Below are 23,068 nucleotides of genomic sequence, written 5' to 3' on the forward strand. Positions count from 1 at the left end.
TCCAGGACTCTCAGGACTGTGGACAGCCAGGGGCACCGCGCAGGAGCAGCAGTGAACTGTGGGCGAGGTTCAGCCAACGGTCGTCCACTTCCTTGGATCACAGTGCTGTTCAACCACCTGGTCAGGGAGGAAGAGTTAGCTTGGTTTGGCTTAATTTAGTTTAGTTTGGTTTGTTTTCATCATGGGCAGAAGCTTGGTACTCTCAGCTTATGTCCAACTTGGGCCTCTCGGCTTTGGGACCGCCTCTTCCCGGACTTGGGGTCCCTCTGCCCCTGAGGGCTGACACCGGGTCTAAATCAGAGGGTGATTTCAAGAACCAGAAACATTTAAAAAAACATTTCAGAACAATTTTTTTTTAAAGATTTTTATTGGGGAATTGGGGATGGGAACAGCTCTGGGGAATTGGGGGAACAGAGAAGTTGCTGTCATTTTTGATCTTCAGTCTGGTTGTGGAGGACGTTGCTTTGCTGGCCCAAGTTGGCACCATCATTGCGCTCTTCCTGGAAGAGGCAGATCAGTCGCCGGCTTCTGGACGGCCACTAACAGAGGCTGCTGGCTGCTCACGCTGGCTGCTGGCTACACATGGTAGCCTATGGCAACCAACTGCAGCAGGGGCTGCAGCCTACGCAGTCGCCAGTGACTCACAGCAGCCCAGCTCCAAGTTGAGCTGTTGTTCAGCATCTTAGCTGTAGAGGGCAGTGTCACTGGCCCTCATATGTGGGATCCGAACCGGGGCCCTCTGGCATCCCAAGCCAGCTCTTAACCAACACGCCACTTGGCCAGCCCCAGGAACAATTGTATGTGATCAGAAAAGACATGAAAATGATTGTCTATGGTTTCTATCATTTCATTTGAAAAGAAATGTTTAGCACACACAAAAGACATAATCTCAGAATCAAAATAATTGAGCCACTTTAGTTTTAAGACAAGCTCTCTCTTTGATCTTTATTTGTCTGATTTCACTTTAGACCAATGGCCCTCTTTGTCCTGGAATTTCAGATCAGGCTTGGGAAGCACTGGTGTGTAATTACATGGAGACAGGTGGCCCATCCCTTCTCCTGCCCGATTGGAGGGGGGAAAAGGGTTAGAAAATGGTCACCCAGGTCACCTTCATCCCAAACTCTCCAACCCCACCCCTAACCCAACTAAGGGTCCCCAGCCTCTCTCCAGCCTTGTCCTATCTTTGGCTATTCTAAGTGTTGAATGGAGGGGCAGGGGAGAAGGATGGGAACCCAGTCATTTGCTGCTGGTGTGGCTGACCAGGGCAGGGACTGTGACCTTTCTGGCCACCAGCTTCCTAAAAGGAAGATGGACCAGATGGCGTCTGCAGCCTGTCAACATTGGACTGAAGGATTCTCTCCTTAGTCCCAAGGCCTGTCACTCCCAGCCTCCCCTTGCTGTGGAGAGCTCCATCTCCTGTGGTCACCTTCTGCCCAAGAAGTGCTGGCTCAGCCTGTCTAGCCCAGGGCCTCACATTACCCGCCTGCGCAGCAGATGCCTCTGCCTTCAGAAGAGGTCCCGTGGGAATCTCTTGCCTCCAGAGAGCAGGGAAGTCTATATAGAGGCACGCAAACTTCTAACCACAGCTTTCCCTACCAGGCTTTTGGCTCTGGGCACAAACAGGGAAAACATTTCATAAAACGTTTTATTACCCAGAAGAATGATCGCTCAGAGAAGGGCCCGTAAGAAGCTGGCACTCCCAGTGGCAAAGAGTGGAGTCCTGTTTTCGTGTGTGTGCTGACTAGGAAGAGGCATTACAAAAGAACAGAATGAAGCCCAACAAAATCTTTCTTTCTCACTAGGTGCTAAACAGAGCTGACGTCCAAATGTCTGTGTACATGTGGTAGCGGGAAGTGCTGGCCCAGCCTCTCCTACAGAGAGCTTAGATTCCATCAGAAAAGATCTAAGCCCCTCCGGTGAGTCTCGGCCATGTCATGAAAGTCCTTGATCCGGAGCCTGAGGCGTCCTTGCTCAGTGCTAGTACCTCACAGTTATGTAGCGCTCCAAGATTGCAAAATGTGCCGTCTGCCCAAGGGCTCTGTCTGTTGTGCACCTCAAAATCTGAGCCTCAGGAACCTGCCCAGGGTCACAGAGATGGTAGGCAGGGGAGCTAGGACTCAGGGCCAGGTCTCTAAGTCTCAGGTTTCCAGTGTTTTCCCCCCATGACCCATGCGTTTACTTATTTATTGGTTAACATTTTTCAGGGCTTAGCATGTAGGTCCACAGTCCCATGAGGAAGACAGACACATAAACGACAGTGACAATACAGTTTTGTGTTAGGTGCCCAGGACACCGAAAGGAAAATTCCCGGCAGTTGAGTTGTCATGGAGTGGGGGGAGGCATGTGTCCGTGAGCAGTGAGAACACAGGAGAGGAGAGCGAGGAGAGAGCTGCATGCAAGCCACCTATGCTCAGAGAGAAGCGCCCCGGCTGGGAAGGGGAGGGGCTTCCTGAAGGAGGCGGCGGCATTGGAGCCAGGACTATCATTAGAAGAGAAAACAAGCGCTCATCAGGACAGGATGGCCAAGATGGCAGACTAAAAACCACCAGGAGGTGGGGCAGGCGTGGGTGGTAGTCACAGGCCCTGAGTACAGGCCTCACTTGGGGCAGACACTTTTGCACTAGTTGCACGAGACAGTGTGAGGAGGGGCATAGTAAAATGTTTTAAAGTACACTTTTTATTGAAGTGTAACATACACACAGAAGAGTACACAGATCTTCGTTGTACAGCTCAATAAATATCTGTAAAGTGAACCCACCAGGGTAACACACCCAGCTTGTGGGAGACAACCAGGCCCCCAGAGTGGAACTCAGTGCCCCAGGGGCCCCTCTCATGGTCCTTGCCTGTCACTGTCTTCAGCTGAAAATAATCACTATTCTGATTTCTACCAGCATGTATCAATTACAGCAGTTTTTGTACTTTATACAAAATGGAGTACATATGCTTTTGTGTCTGGATTTGTTTCACGCAACATCTATTGTATGTTCAGTTATCAGGAGGAAACTAGCTAAGAACATTCTTTGTCTTCTTGGTGGATGGAAGCAGGCATTTCTTTTCACCTAAACATAGATCGCTGGGTCATACATTAGCTAGGAATATGCTTAATTTTACTTCCACAGTTGGATTGTGTCACATTTTTTAAAGCAGAGGTAGGGGGCTGGGGACAGGGAACCATATTATTAAAGGTGCTTTGATTTGATCTCAAACAACGAAAATACAGCTTTGAGACACTGAAGGAGGAAAAAAGTATTTATTGGCCATTGATGAAAGTGGGGCCCCAGAATTGGGACACCTGTAAGAATGAGGGCAATTTAGGTCCCCAGACCTGGTGGCTGGCAGACAAGGGTACACGTTGTTTTGTTTCTTCTGACTTTATTCTCAACTGGTGTGACAGGCTTTCTTTGCACAATGGAAAACATGGCTGCTAGCAGTCCCTGGCTTTAGTGACAGATTAGTGACACCAGAGAAAGAGGGGACTTCTATCCCTCACTTCAGAATATGCAAATTTCAGGGAAGGGCTCTGGGGGATACCCCTGACCAATGACTGAGGTCACCAGAATGGGGGTGACATGGTTGCACAGGCCTGAGCCCAGCAGGTCCAGGGATCTGGTCCCAGTAAGTTACATGACAGGAAAGGGAGGAAAAGTTTTTCCCCCCAAAGATGCACAGCAGATAAGTAGGCAAAGGGGGTGCCAAGTAGATGAACATGCAACATGTCCATGAGGTGTGGAAAGCAGCGACCCGCTGCGGGACTCCACGGACAGCTGGGTGGTCCACGAGGTGCCTGACCTACACCATGAATTTTGATCTTCAAATGACACCGTAGATATTAGTATCCCCATTTTTAATCGATGAGGGAACCTACAAGTTCTTTCCAGACAGACACGCCAGTGATTGGATCCTGCCCTTGTGCAGACTGAATTGACTGGAAGCCCAGGAGAAGCTCCTCCCCCAAGTCATGTGTCAACTTCCTCTTCTTGCAATGGATGAATACGGGTAAAGAACAGTCGTTTCAATGCCTCTTCTGTTCCAGCTATGAGGTTGCTATAATCTGTGACTCCTGGAACCTGGATGGAAAAGGCCCCTACCTGTGGTGGTGACTGGACCGTGTTGGGAGGGGGCACTGAGGCTCCGGCTGCCAGGGCGTTGCGCAAAGGGAGCTTGGTGGGCTTCTGAGCATCCCTGGCAACTCTGTCACTTTACCCAGGGGTCTGGTACTCATCTGTTTATTCACACATTCAGCAAATATACATTTCTTGACAATCTATTCTGAATCTGCACTGTCTTAAGGACATAAGATAAAAAATAGTCTCATTGCCCAAGCTCAGTCACCAGGGAGGAGAGGCACGTATGCTGACAATACACTACTCAGTGTGGTGACGGACATACCAGGCGTGAGGACGCCATCCTAGTGGGCAGGGAAGGCCTCACACAGGAAGAAACCCTCAAGTTGAGTCTGTAACAGTGAGTGGAAGTGTTAGGATGTTGTAATTTATTTAAAATATCCAGTATAGGGCCGGCCGAGTGGCGCGATGGTTAAGAACTCGCTTGGGATGCCAGAGGGCCCCGGTTCGGATCCCACATATGAGGGCCTGTGACACTGCCCTCCACAGCTAAGATGCTGAACAACAGCTCAACCTGGAGCTGGGCTGCTGGGAGTCGCCGGCGACGGCGTAGGCTGCAGCCCCTGTGGCAGTGGGTTGCCATGGGCTACCGAGTGTAGCCAGCAGCCAGCGTGAGCGGCCAGCAGCCGCAGTGAGCGGCCGTCCAGAAGCCGGCGACTGATCTGCCTCGCCCGGGAAGAGCGCAGTGATGGTGCCAACTTGGGCCAGTGAAGCAACGTCCTCCACAACTAGATTGAAGAACAAAACGACAGCAACTTGTCTGTTCCCCTTCCCCCAATTCCCCAGCACTGTTCCTATCCCCCTAATTCCCCAATAAAAATCTTTAAAAAAATAAAATAAAAAAAAATAAAATATCCAGTATAGACAATGTGATAGTATGTACTAACGTATACTGCATTCAGGGGGCAGTCAGTTACCTTGATCAGAGTTCATAGGCCAGATCATGTGATCAGGAGGGTCTCAAGGTAAAGCCAGGGACCAGAGCTCCAGCTCCCTTAAAACAAAGGAAACCAGGGGCTTTATTAGTTAGGATAGTGAGTGCTAAGAATGGCTTTGCAGTGGGGGAAATTACTTGCTTCTTCATTAGCAGAATGGGTAATATAAATGGTCTCTCACTGATGAAATCAGTGGTAGTATATGTGAATCCGGTGTACACTGGCTAGTGTGTCAGAACCCTTTCCTACCTCTCTGTAACCAGAGTACAGGACTCTACAGTGGCCTTTAGCCCATATTCTCAGGGTGGCGCCCAAGGCTTGGTACCTAAATGACTGGCTTGGGGTACTCTGGTTGCTGATGGCATAGCAAGACTAATGGGGTCCTGCTTCTAGAATACCAGTGTGTTTGCTTTCAGTGTACCTTCCATGTAAAATGGTCGTCAGGTCATCTAAAAAGGGCACTGGACTCCCCCGAGCTCATAGAAGGGGGTCTTGTGCTTGTTTGCTACAATGTTTCATGAAAAAGTGTCTTACATGTGGCAGAAATTGGTCCTGAAAATTGTTTTCATCATGACAAGGTGAGGGTGTGGGGATTGGGGGCTACCTTCACCTGCTAAAAAGATTGTGCATGACCAGATTAGTTTAGGTCCGTTTGCAACAAGTTCAACCAGACAGCCGGATAGCACAGGCAAAGAGAAGTGACATTTCTGGGAGGGCACTAGGGACCAAGACCAGGGGAGTTCTCAGGGCCTTGTAACTCGGCGGGTTTGCCTGAGGTGCAGGGCATCATGGGGAGGGACACACCAGATGTTTCTCTCCTAAAGTACTTCTGTGTCTACTGACTTTGGACTTCAGCCCTCACATTACTGCTCTTGAAAATGTGCCCAAGGACGACCGACCTGAGTCACCTTGGGTGTGTGTGTGTGGCCCTAGACCATGTTCTTAAAAGTAAGCTCCCAGGCGATTTTTTCACCCATCTGAGTTTAATAATCTGGGGGAGCCACTGCAGGGTACTCAGGCAGGAGTACAGCCAGACCCTCTGCCAGTAGGGCGGTGTATGGAGGGAGGGGTCTGACGTGAGGCTCAGATACTGGTTGAGGCTTTGGTGACAGTCCAGGTGATGGTTCTGGAAGCAGAGTGGGGTGAGAGTTGGTTTAAAGAGACCTTTAGGTAGTAACCAGCCTGACTGAGTGACTGATGGGCTGTAAGAAGAGTTGCTGAGGGAGCCAGCTGGGCTTATGATGACTGATGGGATAGGATAGAGAGCACAAGTAGCAAGGCTCTCTTGGGCTGCTGTCGGTTCTGTCCTTTTTGTCTTGAGAACGCAGTCGGTGGCTTACTTGCAGTTCTGTCCCTCCCGGGCCTGTCTGGGTTGCCGCCCCATTGTCCACATAGGTTTGAATGACTGGAGCCCCCTTAGCCCTGTTCCTGAAGCCCATCCTGCTTTGGTGAGCAGCTGCCCTGCTCCTCCAGGTCTCAGTCCCTGCCTGCGTCATGCCTGGTCGATGAAAAATTCTAGAATGTGTGGTTCAAATGAAAGTATCATTATTTGATAACATTCACGAAATGAGCAATCACACTTTTCTCTATCACCTGCACTTAGTTTCTTTATAAACATACTAAAAATAACCCCTAAAGTGGATTATGCAAAAGAAACAACAAGGGCATTTTCCCTCTGGTCAGTGCTGCCCCAAATCCCTGCCAGGTGGCCAAGCGGAGCGGCTTGTTTCAGCAAATGACAGAACCTCATTAGGACACAGTTTTAGATGCTGTAGGCTTTTATGTGGGGTGACGTTCATTTCTTAAACTTGTATGACGACATAATGGATGCCTGTAAGTGAAGTGCTCAATGAGATGTAAAACAATCAGTGAATTCTTTGCATATTTTATTTTTCTTTTTTTAATTTCCAACTCACACACATCTGGCATATTTTACATCTTTGCAATAAAACATGGTTACAATAGCTTAAGGAATTTATATATCCAAAATATTTCACCATGATCTCAAGATGAAATGAACTTGTCTTCCAGATGTTCAGTGTCCTCCCAATTCTAAGCTACAAACTCAAGATATTGCTTACAGCCTGGTGATGAATAACTTAATCATTACGCTGATTCCCCAGAATTTCAGAATCTCATAAATACAAACAACAATGAAGAAGGATTTCAGTACTAAAACTTACTAGTACAAGGTGAATAACAAATAAGTAATCACATCAATAAATAATGAAATGTTTCTGGTGCAAAGTGCCAATACAAAGAACCCATTATCTTGTTTTATCTTTTTAAATAAATGACTGCAAGTGAGTGTAAATTCTGAGAAAATTACATTCCTGTAACATGCCTCATAAGCCCTACCGACACAATATGTACATCTATGACGATACAGTCACCAAATATACAAAGAAGAAACAAAGTGTATATACCCCTGGGTGTATAACTTGATCAGTACAATGTATGGGAAATCATTTATAGCCATCATTTTATATCATAAAAGATGAAGTGCCTTAGGCTAAGAATGTGGCTTTAGGTGAGAATTTCATAATAACCTAAAAGAATAAGTTCAGTTATTGTTATAATTAAAATCTGACTTGTTAGTAAAGAAACTAAGCTATTCAAGAACCAAAGAGAGAAACAAAACAAAACAAAACAAACAAAAACCACCATCAGATTCTCTTCCACTAATGTACACACACTACGCCAGATGACTCTGGAGGAAATGTCCAGGAGTTGGGGAGTCATTGCTATGAAACTAATGATCGGGACTCCTATTTATACAATAAAAACCAGGACCCCATCCCTAAGCCCCCTTTCTGCTGTGTCTTCAAATTATGAAGGGTAGGGCTGAATTTTCTTTGTATAAGTACCAAAAACAGCAAATAATGGCTTAGTATCCAAATGCTTTATGAGCAAATTACTTAGGAGGGATGAATTTAGATTAAAAAGTGCAAACCATATTTTGGTGAAAATGTCAAAAATTACCGATTCAACCCTTTCATACAAGCTGTGTCCTTGGACAGATCCTTCTGTTTCATAGTGTGAATGCACCTGTTTCATCAAGACATCAGGATTAAAGAACATGCAAGTTGTAACTTCACAATAAAATTAAGAAACGTTTTGTTCTTTATACAAGGTTTTACTTTTACAAAAGTATCCCTTTAAATAAGATGCATCTGATGTACAAAGTATCAAACGTGTTTTTTTTTCCTTTTTTTTTTTCTCAGCTTGAAAAGAGGCTGGAAATGGGATGCAGGTTAGGTTTAAAGCTTAAACTTTGTAACAACTGGACACAAGGTTCCTCAGAATTGTCAAAAGTCTCTTGTGACGCATCCTACTACCTTTTCTCAATGAACAACAATATATGAAATAATTACCAAAACATCTCCTAATTCATATAATTTACATGATATAAGCTTGCTTAAGGAAGCAGCTGGTGTTCAGTCGTGAAAAAACACACAAAGTAAAATGGCTGCTGGCTACAATGTACAGCTATTGCTGGGTGTGATGGAATGTACAAACGGAGGTCGATGGAGACGAGTTTTTCCCACCAGAGATATTGCCTTTCCATGCAGCACTTGTGCTCTCAGCTTTCACTTGGCTTTTGGTTCTTCATTTGTCTTCAGTATCTATTCTGATGCTCATAATGCCACCGATTAAAATCTATATTAAAAGCTACAATGCTACCCGAAGCCATGCCCGTGATCAGAGTCCTGGAAAGCAGAGACAGAGTTAAGAGTGACACAAATAACTGACGTGCTTGTACTAGACAGTATCTTACACTAGACAGTATCATGATCTCAAAGTTCACCAAGCCTTCATTTTGTGTTCACTGAGGCAGGATTAAAATGTGGTCTTGGTTCTCCCGAGAGAAGCTGGATCAATAGCTGAACTGCCTCACACACCTGAACTGCCAGACTGAGTGTTGCTTAACTTTTGGTTGAATGCCTTATCAGATAAGTGCTTCGGAACAGGCACCCTCAATACATGTTTATCTATCGATTTATACTTTATGTACATGTGCTTTTGTTCTAGCATATCAGGGCATTATAAAAGTAACTGAAATTAAGGACGAGATTATTTTTGTGTTTTATAAGGAAATAGAAATGTGATTAGTATCTTTCCTTACTCCTCTCCAGAGACCCCTGACACTACTGTGACTTTGCATGTGTTCAGGGATCTGCTGTTCTCCCCATGGCGAGTGAGAGCGTTCCCTGCCCTCCCCAACCCTCGAGGAGAGTCAGCTCTGCAATTCTGTCCCTTGTTCCTTCATATACAATTATTATGAATATCTGAACTCTTTAGATTCAGTAATCTTGTTATGTATTGTTAGTACTTTGCATAGACCTTAATCTACAATGGTGATAGCAAACATTTGTGAATACATGATAAAAATATCAGGGAGAGCAGTTCAACTACTTAAGATCCCAAATTATTCCAAATCCTTTAAAAACACCCCTGTATATACAAATAATTATCCAGTAAACCATTCCATTTGTTCATGAATGCAGACTACAGCATTCTGGAACATTCTAATAATAATCTGCTTAAATTTTCTTTAAAAACAGACTGAGCTGCAGATGACATGTCCCCTCTCCAAACTCAATTAAATTACATTGTTTTTCTTGATGACTTCAGTATCATTCTACATAAAGATGCTTTGTTAAATTTATTATACAAGCCATAATATTCATAATATTTTAAGACTAATATTCTTATAAAGAATATACATATAGTTGAAAAAAGTTGGCTAATAAGCTTTTCTTATTCCTGTTAAATGTATAGCACAAAATGAGAAGTTGCATATTATATTAATATTATAGTTTTAATCTATTTTTAAAATTTAGAAATTTTAGACTTTACATTCCAAATATTTTTTCACTTTGTGATAAATGCAAAGGTGAATTTTAGGAAATGGCGAAATCTGTTGCAAACTGAGGAACAAGGGAAAATCATATTAATTAATTAATACTCATATCAATTCTTCCCAAGAAAATATTATAGTGTCTTAGGGAAAATATAGCAAATAGCATAAATGAGAAATATATGAATAGGAAAACGGGGTGGGGATTGTTTCACATGAAGAGTGAGTGCCTTGTGTCTTTTACAATAGGTAGTAGTCTGCACTATGCATTTTGCTGGATATTGGTTGCTGGAAGTGTGCCTCACGCTGAGGCTCAGCTCTGGGGAAAACTATACATCTCCTTCACACGATGGAGGCCAGGGAGGCCTGCCTGGAGCTAGACGAGGATCTGAGAACAGAGAAGTTGGGGAGATAATTCTCTGTTTTGGGCACTGTCTGAATGTGCCTGTTCTTCCGCAGACCCATTTCTTCCTTTTTTTCCCCCCACATTGCCTTCCTCTGTTTTCTTATTACCAGAACACTTTCTTTCTTACTCCTCTCCTAAATTGACTCTTTTCTAAAGTAGTTTTTCTTCCATCTGGATGCTGGGATCTTATTCACAGCACATTTCAACCTTGGTAGAATGTAAAGAACATTCCACCATAGTTTGCAAGGGATCACATTCTTCCTGGATGTGGCTCACCTCTGGTCATGGGATAAGTCCATAGCTCTAATGCCAGCATCACATCCGGGGTAAATGTACAGCTGCTTGAAGTCACAGGCCTGCCACACCTCTACCACACCATTGTCCCCTCCGGTCACCAGGTTCTGGCCGTCGCTGCTCAGGAGAATGGCCTTCAGAAAAGGCAGAAAAGCAACCATTTTTCTCAGTGTTTCCCAATGGTCAACGGTCACTACTGAGAAGCATTCATTATGGTTCCTTTGTACTTATTATCTACTTTTAGCCATTTGTCCAAGTTTTCTAGAGTCCAAACCATGGAATTTCCAATGTGGAATTCATCAAAGTTCTTACATAAACAAAGGATCTTATTAAAACCAATTTAGGTTACAAAATAACAGAAGTCCCAAAGAGAGTATTATTGATCTAATCCAGGAAGAGCTTGAGAATCAAGTAACATGATGTTTTGTTAAGTCCTGAATAATAACAATGTCAAGACTTTTAGAACAAACGGCAGAAGCATATTTCAATACAGTTCTTAATAATGATAAAGCAGCAATTACAATTCATTGGTTAGTGAAGGGCAATTTGGTGCATGTAATTTTGGTCTAGGGTCCTGAAAATAAGATTTGTTTACAATAAACTCACTTTTAATTTTGGGACTGTAGTGCTGAAAAAAACTGTTTGTAAAAAAAAAAACAAAAAAAAAACTTTAAGGAAAATCTTAAGGGCCTAACTTCTAATCAAACAACAGCTATTTTTTGCAAAGTACATATAATTCACTGAGTTAATTACTTGGGAGTAAATGAACTTTGGGTTTGTTCAAAGAAGCCATCGAATGAATTTATATGCCTTTAAAACCAGCACACATTATTGGTCAGCAGAGAAATTCTGATATTAATCATTTAATTGAAAATAGTCCATCTTTAATCTGTTCGCTTCAGTCTCCAGTTAGCACTGAACATGCAGACTCACCCGTGTGGAATCATTGATCTCCATTTGAGCCAAAAGCTTCCCATTAATGCTAAAATTGCTGAATCTCCCTCGTTCATAGTATATGATACAGTGGCCTTCACTGGAGACAGAAATCAAACGCGGGAACAAGCAGTTTTCGGGTCCTTCAAGGGCTCTCAGCAAATCTCCAGTGATTGTATGGACTAGGCAGGGGCCCTCTGCAGAACGGGGGGGTATGAAGGGCCCGTTACTGGTGATGACAAGTCACACATTAACTCTCACAAACATGCAAACTGTACATGGATATACACTCAGATTTGTTGAAAGGAGGTAGGGAAAAACTGAAGTATGCTGGCAAGAGCCAAGCTCTGATGTTACATGTAAACAGAACACACGCAGAGAACTGTTAAGTAACACACACATAGGTTTCAAAATTTTATCTAGATGGTATTCATAAAAAAAGGCTCTTAGGTTATGTGAGAATCAAAGACTGTATGTTTTACAAGTTTTTTCTTACTGTGTTTTTAGAAATTTTTCTTGAAAGTTTAGGAGAATCATAAAAAAATTGCTAATCTTATTTAATATTGTTGAAATTTTAACATTGTACCACATAAACATGTTACCATCAAATAGTAAGTTCAATCTTTTAGTCTACATGTAAAATGTAAAAGGTAAAATATAAAAATCTAGTAATTCAGATTATAGAAACATTTTTTGTCTTTGAAATAAATGGTGAGGCAGGGGTACAAAAGTAGTATGGGAAGTGATTTATTTGCTCCAATTGTTTTTTTCCCCTGGTAGAAATCGTGTAAGATTAAAAAAACCTACTAGTCAAGTTCATAAAAATAATTGGTTAATATAGTTTGGTATGACCTACCCTTTGCCCCCCCAAAAACTCACAAAATCTTTAGATAAATTACATTTCTATTTTTCAATCAATTGATTTAAGTAGATACTTATTTTACAAAAAAGTGACGTTATACATCTATACCTAAATTTAGATGTGCATTATAGAAAAAAACAGAAAATTAGAGAAAAAAATAGCAATCACCTCTAATATCATTCATTACTTATAGAAAAAATTTTCCCTGTGCATACTGTGTCTTTTCCTTTTTCTTTTTTATTTTACACGTTAGAATAACATTACATATATAGTTACTAGGTGTTTTTTTTGGTTTTTTTACTAGTTTTTTTTAATTAAAAAGGCATTTATTGAGAAATAAGAGATGTGACTATAATTTCTAATATCACAAATGTTCACAAATGGAAAAAAGATTAGAAGTTTTCCTTTACAACTCCAAGAGGGAGAACAGGACTCAACATACATGAATTTTAAGAAGAAGACATCATAGATACAAAAATTTCCTGGCAAAGTAAAGACTTTAAATCTTTTCCATCCCTGAAAGTGTTCCAAAAGACTAGGTGATAATCTATGAATGAAATTAAAGTAAGGATTCCTTCATTGGTGGTTCTTTTAGACTGAGTCAAATTCTAGGAAGCGTATATTACAGACAGGTAATGAAGGATCTTAAAAGCCAGGTTAAAGGCAATAGGCTTTATCTCGTAGTTCTATGGTTCTCAACAGGACTAGGGGTGACTGCCCAAACAGGGGATATTTGACAATGTCTGGAGACAGTATGGTTGTCACAACTTGGAAGGGGAGGGGGGTGATGCTATTGGCAACTAGGGGGCATTTCATGCTGCTGCTAAATATCCTATCATGCACAGAACAGTCCCCCACAACAAATTATTACCTGGGCTAAATAGTGCAGAAGTGGGAAAACTGTGCAGTAATTTATTTTGGGGTGGAGATGTGGGGGTTTGAGACATAGGGAGATAGCTTGCTTTAAAAAAGTTCTATTTTAGGGAAAAGTATCTAGCATTGACTTATAATATATGAAGAGACTTGCAATATATGAATAAGGACGAGTGTGTACTCTTCAAATGTTTAGTTCTTATCTCATGTTTTTATCACCTAAGTTGTCTGAAGGAAGCAAATAATTCTTTAATAAAAAACTCATTTCGTACCTCCTAAAAAAAAAAGGCATTTATTAAGAATATCCTATGTCCATCTCTGGGTTATTTACTCTCAGATATGAAAATGTAGAAAACACTATCCCTACCTTCAGATATTATATCCATTCTCCAAAAAGCAGCCAGGACAAGCTTCTAAAAACCAAACCTCATCATCTCATCACCTTGCTTAGAAAATGTCAGTGGTTTCCACTATATTTATAATAAAATAAAAACACAAATCCTTGTGCCACTGGTCCCTCCCACCTCATCAGCCTTCTCTTCTTAACTCGGTTGCATCTTCACTAAACTCAGCCCGTTTGGTTTTCTTTCAGTTTTACATAAGGTCAGGCTCCTTTCTGCCCTCGAGTCTTCACATGAAGAACTGGTATCTGAGCCCGAATTAGAACTCAAGTTTCCTGATGTTTCTTGAAACACTTCTGCCACAAAAAGTAAAAGCAAACAAAAAAAACAAACAAACCAAAAAACCCCAAGTAATTATGTTTCCTTTCCCATCAACTTCTACACAGTCCCAGCATTATGATGAGAAGAACTACTCATGGAGGGGGTGAATCCAAGGCTGTGTCATGAGCAAGGTCACCCACGGCCTCCCTGCACTGTGGAAATCTTCCCCTGGCTTTTTACCCCCTTTGTCTTTTATATATTAGTTTTAATGGCTGCATCATATGGGACATGCTGTGGTTTCATTTACCAGTGTTCTGGCTAGAAAGCTGGTGACCACACAATATTACATAAAAATTTAAATATATGAATCCTGGTAATTATTGGTAATAAAACTAAACAGCTGCAAAGAACCTAGGGGTTACATTTATCTATAGAGAGCCTACAGAAGGAAGGAAATCATAAATCATGGTTAACCTGAGGGAATGGTACAATTTTCAATGACCTAAAATGAAAGAAATGCCTTCTGACCTTTAGCACCACTGATAACAAGTCCAAGTTCTGCGCAGACAGAAACACACACAACTTCATGGTCATGGCCTGTGAGGACAGCCCTTGGTGCAGGGTAGTCACCTACAAGGAAACAGTAGCAGTGTCTCACTACAGGCCAATGGCGGAAATGAAGAGCTACACCATGAAATCAAATATTGACAAGAGCAAGCATGAGTGTTTGTTAAGGGCATTTACGAGCTCTGTGACCATGAGCCAGTTACTTACCCACTCTGCTATTTCCTCATCTGCAAAATACCTACTACACAGGTTGTTTAGATGACTGGACAAGTTAACAAATGTGACGTGCTTACATTTTGACTGTGGCGTTAGCTACTTTTTTCTTCTTCTGGTTATTGTTATGAAACAGACACCAGCCTGCCAAGGCATTTACATGCATTATCTCATTTAATTATGGCAATAGTCATATGAGATACGTACTGTTATTATCTCTATTTTATAGCCTAGAAACCCAAAGCTTTGCAAGGTTATAACTTGCACAAGCTGATACAGCTAGCAAGTATTGGAATTAAACCCAGAGCTATCTAATTTTAAAACTCATGCTCATCCCATTTTATTTTTTATTTTAATTTATATTTTAAATAATTTTTTATTTTTCAATTACAGTTGCTATACAATGTATTAGTTCAGGTGTACAACACAGTGATTAAACATTTATATAACATACAAAGTGATCACCCCGATAAATCAGGTTCCCATCTGACACTAGTTATTACAATATTATTGACTATATTCTTTATGCTAGACCCTACATCCCATGACTATTTTGTAACTGCCAATTTGTACTTCTTAATCCCTTTTTCCACCCAACCCCTAACCCCCCTCCCACCTGGCAACCATCAAAATGTTCTTTGTATCTATGAGTTTGTTTCTGTTTTGATTGTTCATTTATCTTGTTTAGATTCTACAAATAAGTGAAATTACACGGCATTTGTCTTTCTCCGTCTGACTTTCTCCACTCAGCACAGTACCCTCTAGGTCCATTCACATTGTTGTAGATGGCAAGGTTTCATTCTTTTTATTTTTTACGGCTGAGTAATATTCCATTGTATATATGTACTACCACTTCTTTATCCATTCATTCAGGGACACCCAGGCTGCCTCCATATCTTGGCTATTTTAAATAATGCTGCAATGAACATAAGGGTGCACAGGTCAGCAAGCAGTATGGGGCATACTGAGGCCAGATGTTAACTTGTTTGGGGTTTGTGAACCTTTAGGATATTTAAAGACTGCAACATGCGCCAAGACAGGCTGTTTATATGAGAAAGCCACTGGAAGTGGCTCGAGTGTGCCCACTTGTTGGGTGAAGCAGAATCTCAGGGAATCACCATGGCAGGGCAACCAGTGTTAGCCAGGTTAATGGAAACTCAGATATGGTGCAGCCCATATGTGCAGGCTGGGTGGTGGGAACAAAGAAACAATGGCTTCTGCCAGCCTATCCAACCCTTGTCCTAAAGCCAGACAACTCGATTCCTCCCTGTAGGTCTCTGATGCTTTCCGAGATGCCACCCTAACACTGGAGCTCAGAGCAAGTGAGTCTGTCAGTGAATAAGTCCCTGCACAGGCCTTTTATGAGGAACGCCCGGGACTCCAGCTGTCCCTGACTTACTCAGCAACACTCTCCTCTGGTTTTCATAGCCAAAAGTTGTGAGGGGAGGAGACTTCTCTTCCCGGCGCTTGAACCCTGGGCTGGGAGCCTGTTGTGGGGTGGGACACCTCACTTCTCAGGGGGGATCTCCACAGTCAAGATAGCCCTCCCGATTTTTTTTTAAGATTTTATTGGGGAATTGGGGGGCAGGTAACAGCGTTGGGGAATTGGGGAAGGGGAACAGACAGGTAGACAAATTGCTGTTTCGTTCTTCAGTCTAGTTGTGGTGGACGTCGCTTCACTGGCCCATGTTGGTATGATCATTGTGCTCTTCCCGGATGAGGCAGTCAGTCGCCAGTCATTGGTCGGCCACTCACAGCAGCTCCCGGTAGCTCACACCAGCTACCAGCTGCTCACACTGGCTGCCAGCCACTCACGTAGCTCACGGCAGCCCACTGCAGCCCTGCTGCAGCCTACGCCGTCGCCGGCGACTCACAGTAGCCCAGCTCCAGGTCGAGCTGTTGTTCATCACCTCAGCCGTAGAGGGCAAGCGTCACTGGCCCTCAATGTGGGATCCGAACTGCAGCCCTGCTGCTCAGAGCTGGTGCTCCCAAGCGAGCTCTTAACCAGCTGAGCCACTCGGCCGGCCCGCCCTCCCGATTTTTAATTGCACCACGTGGGTGTGGGACCAGCCTGTTCCATGTCAGCGCCCCTCTTAGATGAAATGCTCCAATCAATAGTCTCCCAGTGGCTCCTCTGTACATCCTTATTTAAAGGACTTCTGTTCAGCTAGACTTCAGGCAATTCTCAGTGATGTTTGTTCTGTAGTTTAGTTGTAATTTTGAGGCGGTTGTGGGAGGAGGCAAGCACAGCGTTTACCCGCTCAACCATCTTGACTAGATGCTCATACACATTTTAAAATGTTCCCCCAAATCTCCAACAAAACAGGCTCAGGAGCTCTGATTTTGAGGAGGGAGGAAAGCAGTGAAGGAAAGAAGAGACAGTCATATTAATTTTCCACTTGACTTAATAAAGTCAAACCTAGCCAAAAAGTCCAGCTGAACTACATGCCCTAAGCATTCTCACTGCTAAGTGCTTTCACAAACACTGAGTGAACGCCTTCTAAGTGACAGGCATTCTTCCGAGCGGGCTAGAAGTTGGGAGTATAAAGTGGTATAAGGCATAACCTGGAACTGTTGCGAACACATCAAACAACCATGGCTTTGCACAGGCTTGCCACTGGGGGCGCTCAATAATGACAAGCGTGAAGAACAAATGTATGTGCAGAGTATAGCAGGAACCAAAAAATCTGCCTATGACTGAAGAGAAAGTCAGAATTTTGGTGAATAAACTGCATGAAGAGAGTGTAAGAAGGACCAGAAAGCTGACAGGGCATCATGCCCAACATTGTCTTATTGGGAAAATTGGAGAAGCCAGTTTGGGATGGAAGTGAGGGATCTCTACAGTCTTGGAGTGCAAAAATGTGGAGGAAATGGAAACAACAGAAAGTCAAAGAGGAACTCTGGAAGGTGAATGAGGTATGGTGCCAACCTGGGTAGGGCTCTGATGGTTCCTTTGGTATATGGGAAAAGCAAGCCAGTGATGGTCACACTGGGCAGTGTATGAGGACCTGAGAGCTTCACTGAAGCAAAACTCCATCAAAGGCGTGTGATCAGAAAAAAGGGCATGATGAATGAACAATGCAATTCGGATCTGGACCATTCAATCAGGTTCAGTAAACATCAATGCTTTGTAATACCCTACTGCTTCCATTTTTTAATTTTATTTTTTTTAAGATTTTATTGGGGCATTGGGGGAGGCGAACATCGTTGGGCAATCAGGGAAGGGGAACAGACAAGTTGCTGTTTTTTTATTCTTCAGTCTAGTTGTGGAGGACATCGATTCACTGGCCCATGTTGGTATTGTGATCATTGCGCTCTTCCTGGGTGAGGCAGATCAGTCGCCAGCCACTGGACGGCCGCTTATGGCAGCTCTTGGCAGCTCTTGGGGCTGCCAGCCGCTCATGCCGGCCGCCAGCCACTCATGGTACCACGGCAGCCCACTGCAGCAGGGACTGCAGCCTACACCGTCACCAGCGACTCCCGACAACCCAGCTCCAGGTTGAGCTGTTGTTCACCATCTTAGCTGTTGAGGGCAGTGTCACTGGCCCTCATGTGGGATCCGAACCGGGGCCCTACTGCTCAGAGCTGGCGTCCCAAGCCAACTCTTAACTAACGTGACACTTGGCCAGCCCTCTATTTTCTATTAACAACATCACACTTGTTAATGTCTTATATTGTCTATTTCTCTTACTTTTTAAATTTTTAAACAGTTCTAGCTGACTCATATTGTATGATATCGGTTTTATCCTAGATGTATTGTTTAGTTGATTCTATAATATCATCTTAGCAAAGATTAAGTATTATATATAAATATGCCTTTGTGCACATATATAAGTATTTAATTTTAATTTCTCAGTATCATTGATCACTACTTTTTCTCCCTGAAAAGGCATACTGTAACTTGATCTTATAACTGCAACTCTTCCAGAATTCTTGGTACTCAAACAAGGGTCTATGTACCCTGGGATCTGTGGATATTTTCTGGGGGTTAAAAAGTTCTCTAAACTATTTTAAATTTCAAATATGTACTTTGATAATACTCTACATTTTTTTAACCAGTTATAAAGGTCAAATCTTTCTTTGCTGTCAAAAACTATGCCATGGCAATTTACAATTGAAATATGCTTTAAAAATTAAAATGAGCTAATTAACTAAGTCAGTGTTTCTCAAACTAGGGTTCATGGGGTCCAAGAACACATTCTCCAGAGTCAGAAGTTTGGTTTTTTTGGGTTCTCTGTAAAGGGGATCAGTGTATTAGTCAAGTTTGAGAAATGTTATTGTAGACTAATTACTTTTTTTTCTCCAAGTTCACAAATTCTGTTCTAGTTGGCAGCTTCTACCCAGCTATCTGATTTTCCTTTGTTTTTGGAATTAAATACTTTAAAAAATCAACTGCATATTAAATACTTACCTTATGGAAAAGATTGAGAATAAAATGAGTTCTCTTGTACTAACCCCATAGCTTAAGAAATACATAACATTTCCAATAATTTTAAACTTAGAGAATAGTACACCTTCTAAAAAAAGAGTTCTGTATTTTTCTCTTCTGTTCATTCTGCTTCATCTGCCTGTTAAGTTTGTGACCTTTTTTTTTTTTTACAGTGCTTGAGTTCTTCGCATGCTGACCTTGTTTTCTCTGTGAACTCATATCCTAGATGGGGTTGATCCCTACCATCTTGTCTCATAGAGAATTGTGCCTGCCCCTCACTCTTCAGTTCTGGTCTGCCAATATCTTCTCCCTCACACCCACCCATCGTCTGTCTTCCCAGAAATTGCTCACATTTTTATGCAAGTTTACTTAGATCTAACAGCTTTGCTTTTGCTTTTGAGGTAATTCTTACTTAAATGGAGTGTGCGTGTGTGTCTGTGGGGGACAGGGGAGGTCAGTTGCCCATGTTAGTTGGTCATCTTTTCTAAATTTATGTGTTGTGTTAGAATGTGCTTCAAGATTGGCAGAGTATCATTTGCATTTGTCAGCAGACCTGGATTTGTCTGAAACATATTTATATCATTTATAAAATCATGCTTCAAAGATGCCCTGAATTCCCTGGTAAAATAAGGATTAAATATTGATAAGATTTTATGTGTAATAGTAGCCTTCTCTAAGTGATTAATTTTATCTTGGAGAGACTGGTGAATTGAAAAACCTTGTGTTTATATGTTTAATAAATTTTATACACAGTAAAATAGTTTCTCAAACTTTTTCCTTATATGCTACAGAAAGAGTAAAAAACAATCTAGATCTATTGCACAGGATTGAAAAAAATGTATAAAATCTTAAAAGTGTTCCTTATGTATACAATAATTTTCTATTAGGAAATAAGTTTCTCAAAGGCTTGCATCTGGTTTAGAAAGTTTAAAATATTTTCTTTTTCATTACCATTTCTTCAGATCATTTAACTAAACCATGGAACCTAACTTTTAGGGGATATTGTTTAGGGCTCCTGAAAGCCTTGTTTCCCTCTTTAAGCTAGAGAAAAGTAAATAAAATGTTAGTTAGGGGGTTTAGAGGTGGGAAACCTGCAGCAGCGGAAAAGCATATTTCCTAGATTTAATTTCATTGCCAGGGACAGATGCCACACACCCGAACAATCACTCAAAATCCTGGGAATATTCTGTCACTGTCACATCACAATTGATGGATGTAGCTGAGGGTTAAAGTGCAGGGGGAGGGGCAGGTGAGACCTCCCCTCTAAGGACCACAGTGCCTTCGCCCTCAATCCCCAGTCATTTCCTTCACAGAAGAGCTCTCTCTGTGTGATGGAATTACTGTGAATGATAAAGAACAAGCACGGCCAATTTCAAGATTCCTTACAGGCAAGTGCTTGGAAACTCCAAATATAAAAAGCTTATATCATAACCAGATTCCATCTCATTTTTTTGTCAAACATCATTTCAATATTTTCAAAATGGATGAAGAAAGTACAAAGGCGTTTTGTTGCTGCCATTCACACAGAACTGACAAGGAAAGGGTTTTCAGTTAGGTAGTGAATGGCTTTTAGAGAAATAATCACAGTAAAGATTACTCATAGTTCTTATTATTTTAAACCTCATTTGTGGGACTACTAATATGCAGGGAAGCTTTGGCCCTTTGGAATTAGAGCTAAGCAAAACCAGCAGAGTTCCTAAGATCTGTGATCCTCGGTGCAGTTCTGCTGGAGTCAGGAAACGAACCTCCTCACGACATGCAACATTTGATTTTATCTGTGACCTTTGTTGAGTCACTGCAGAATCACTGCAGAAGGTATGTCATTCATGTTAAACTCACATAAAACATGATGGATTTTGGACTTAAATCCAGGAATAAGAGATTTAATCAAAGGGTGTAGCAATTTCATCACTATTCTGATTTCAAGATTTATTTTAAAAATGATGTTAGCTATTTGCTGGGATGGCTCAGAAGAACTGTGTCAGTGAGGCGTTCTTATCAAGACGCTGTGTCCTTGGCCACCAGCTGGGCTGCAGCAGAGGTCTAGCCCAAGTATCCAAGATGCCGGGGCTGACACTTTCACAGGTCACAAGGTAACTCACATAAAAAAACACTCCATGGGTTGGAAAACATCCCATTTTATTACATACTCGTAGAGTGCTAAATGAAAACTAGAGATTAGCTATAAACGTATTCATTCATTCATTCATTTATTCATTCATTCTTCAGAGATGACACTGACCACTGTTTCTTCTGAGCACTACTGTTGCAGGGCAGAGCTGTTCCCTCAGGCCCTGAACCTGGATCTAGAGCCCTGTGCATTACTCCCCTACCATCACCTTCCCCAAACAATCAGTAGTGTAATCTGCTCACCTTTCCCAAGAGAGCTGAGTTCTGCATAATGCCCAGAGACTCCCCTCCCGCTCCCACCCCACCCCAAGTTTGTGATCTGAAGCTCTCTGATGGTGAGAACCGATTAGTCTAGTTGCTCTTGTTTTATTATAATGCTCCTGACCCAAGCCGAAGACCCTTGTAGCCTTCACTCCCTAAAGGGAAACGAAAGGCAAAGATCCAGTGAAGGCCACCCCCTTCTAAGCCACAAACCTTATAAAGTCTCCTCATGTGAGGCTGAGTGGCTGGGAGGGCTGAGAGATCTGCTACAGCAAGCCCTGAGCTAGAGATGTTACACTGCAGACATCATGTGGCCCTCAGAAGGTCCTATGGGGTAAGAATTCTTACACGTGTAACTATGCTTCCTCTGATACTTAATGAAAAGGTGGTTTAACACTTCCCAAACCTTAGATAAGCATCCTTGTTCTAAGAAGTGAGACAAATTCATCATGTAATATGTATACACACATTCAGAATACCTCTGGGCTATTCTTTGTCCATGCTTTCATCTCTTATAATGCCCTTGGTTAGTGATGGTTGTGGAGCTGAGCATTAGGATAATTATTTGAAAAGAAGGCTGGGTGCAAACAAAGAGAGGGATGTGATTTGGCCGATGTTTTGTGACAGGTTGTGGCTGGCAGGAGGGTCAGTGTCCAGAGCTGAAGCGAACACAATGGGACCCGGAAGAGATGTGTGCACAGCTGGAGCTGCCTTTTCAATGGTCTTCTCATTTCATAGTTTGCATAATGTTTATCCATAGTTAAAAGACTTGTTTTTAAAATGTGAAATAGAAAAGGCACCATGACAATGTCTTAGACACATATTACTCCATGAATATTTGTAGATTTGATTTGAAACATGAACAGTGAATTTTCTTTCAAAGTTTGCTATTGCTATGATTTCAAAAATGTCCTATGCATGTATCAACTAGCTCTCTACGAAGCCCCTCGTATCTGGTATAAACATTAAAACCACACACTCGAAAAGCAGAGTGGATTTTGAGCCGAGGTCCCAATGTATTCTAAGTGTCTGCTGAAGAGACAACAATGTTGACTGGCCCCTCTTGTGACTATCTTGTCGGAAGCTACAGCACGTAATGAGAAATGTCAAGTCCCAAGATCAATGAAATTCTGGGCTCTAGGGATTTCACAGGAATAGCATTGATCCTTTTAAAGAACACCAGTCAGAGATGGGTTGTAATATATTGCAAAGCGGGGCTCGGGAGGATAAGCGGCCAAGTCCAAGATACCTACCTGACAAAAAATTCAATCAGCTTGGAGCACAAATTGCCTGGTATGCTCCCCTTTCTTTCATGCAGTGGGCTGCTTCCAATTAAAGTGCACAAATTAATTTTTATCACTTCCAAATTAGTTTCAGAATTTGTGTAAAAGTCTGTTTCAGATGAAAGCATCTGTCCCTCACATGTCGGCAGTTCTGTTATCTAGTCAGGGACCTATTTAAATATCCAAGAATATTTCCTATGTTCAAAGTCACAAGTTTGAAAGAGTAACAATAAAT

General features: G+C 42.2%; 1 protein-coding gene across 1 annotated transcript in view; it reads right to left on the reverse strand.

The window, feature by feature from the left end:
- Positions 1-6,916: 6,916 nt before the first annotated feature.
- The window catches only part of NBEA (neurobeachin), a 707,336-nt gene continuing 691,184 nt past the window's right edge, over positions 6,917-23,068 (reverse strand). Inside the window, exons 54-57 of the mRNA XM_019653151.1 lie at positions 14,479-14,580; positions 11,554-11,750; positions 10,603-10,754; positions 6,917-8,769 (exon numbers count right to left, since the gene is read on the reverse strand). Of these exons, the coding sequence (XP_019508696.1) occupies positions 8,679-8,769; positions 10,603-10,754; positions 11,554-11,750; positions 14,479-14,580 (542 nt within the window). The 3' untranslated portion in view covers positions 6,917-8,678. The remainder of the gene's footprint in view (positions 8,770-10,602; positions 10,755-11,553; positions 11,751-14,478; positions 14,581-23,068) is intronic.

Source organism: Hipposideros armiger, unplaced genomic scaffold, assembly GCF_001890085.2.
Source record: "Hipposideros armiger isolate ML-2016 unplaced genomic scaffold, ASM189008v1 scaffold_198, whole genome shotgun sequence".
Taxonomy (NCBI): Eukaryota; Metazoa; Chordata; class Mammalia; order Chiroptera; family Hipposideridae; genus Hipposideros; species Hipposideros armiger.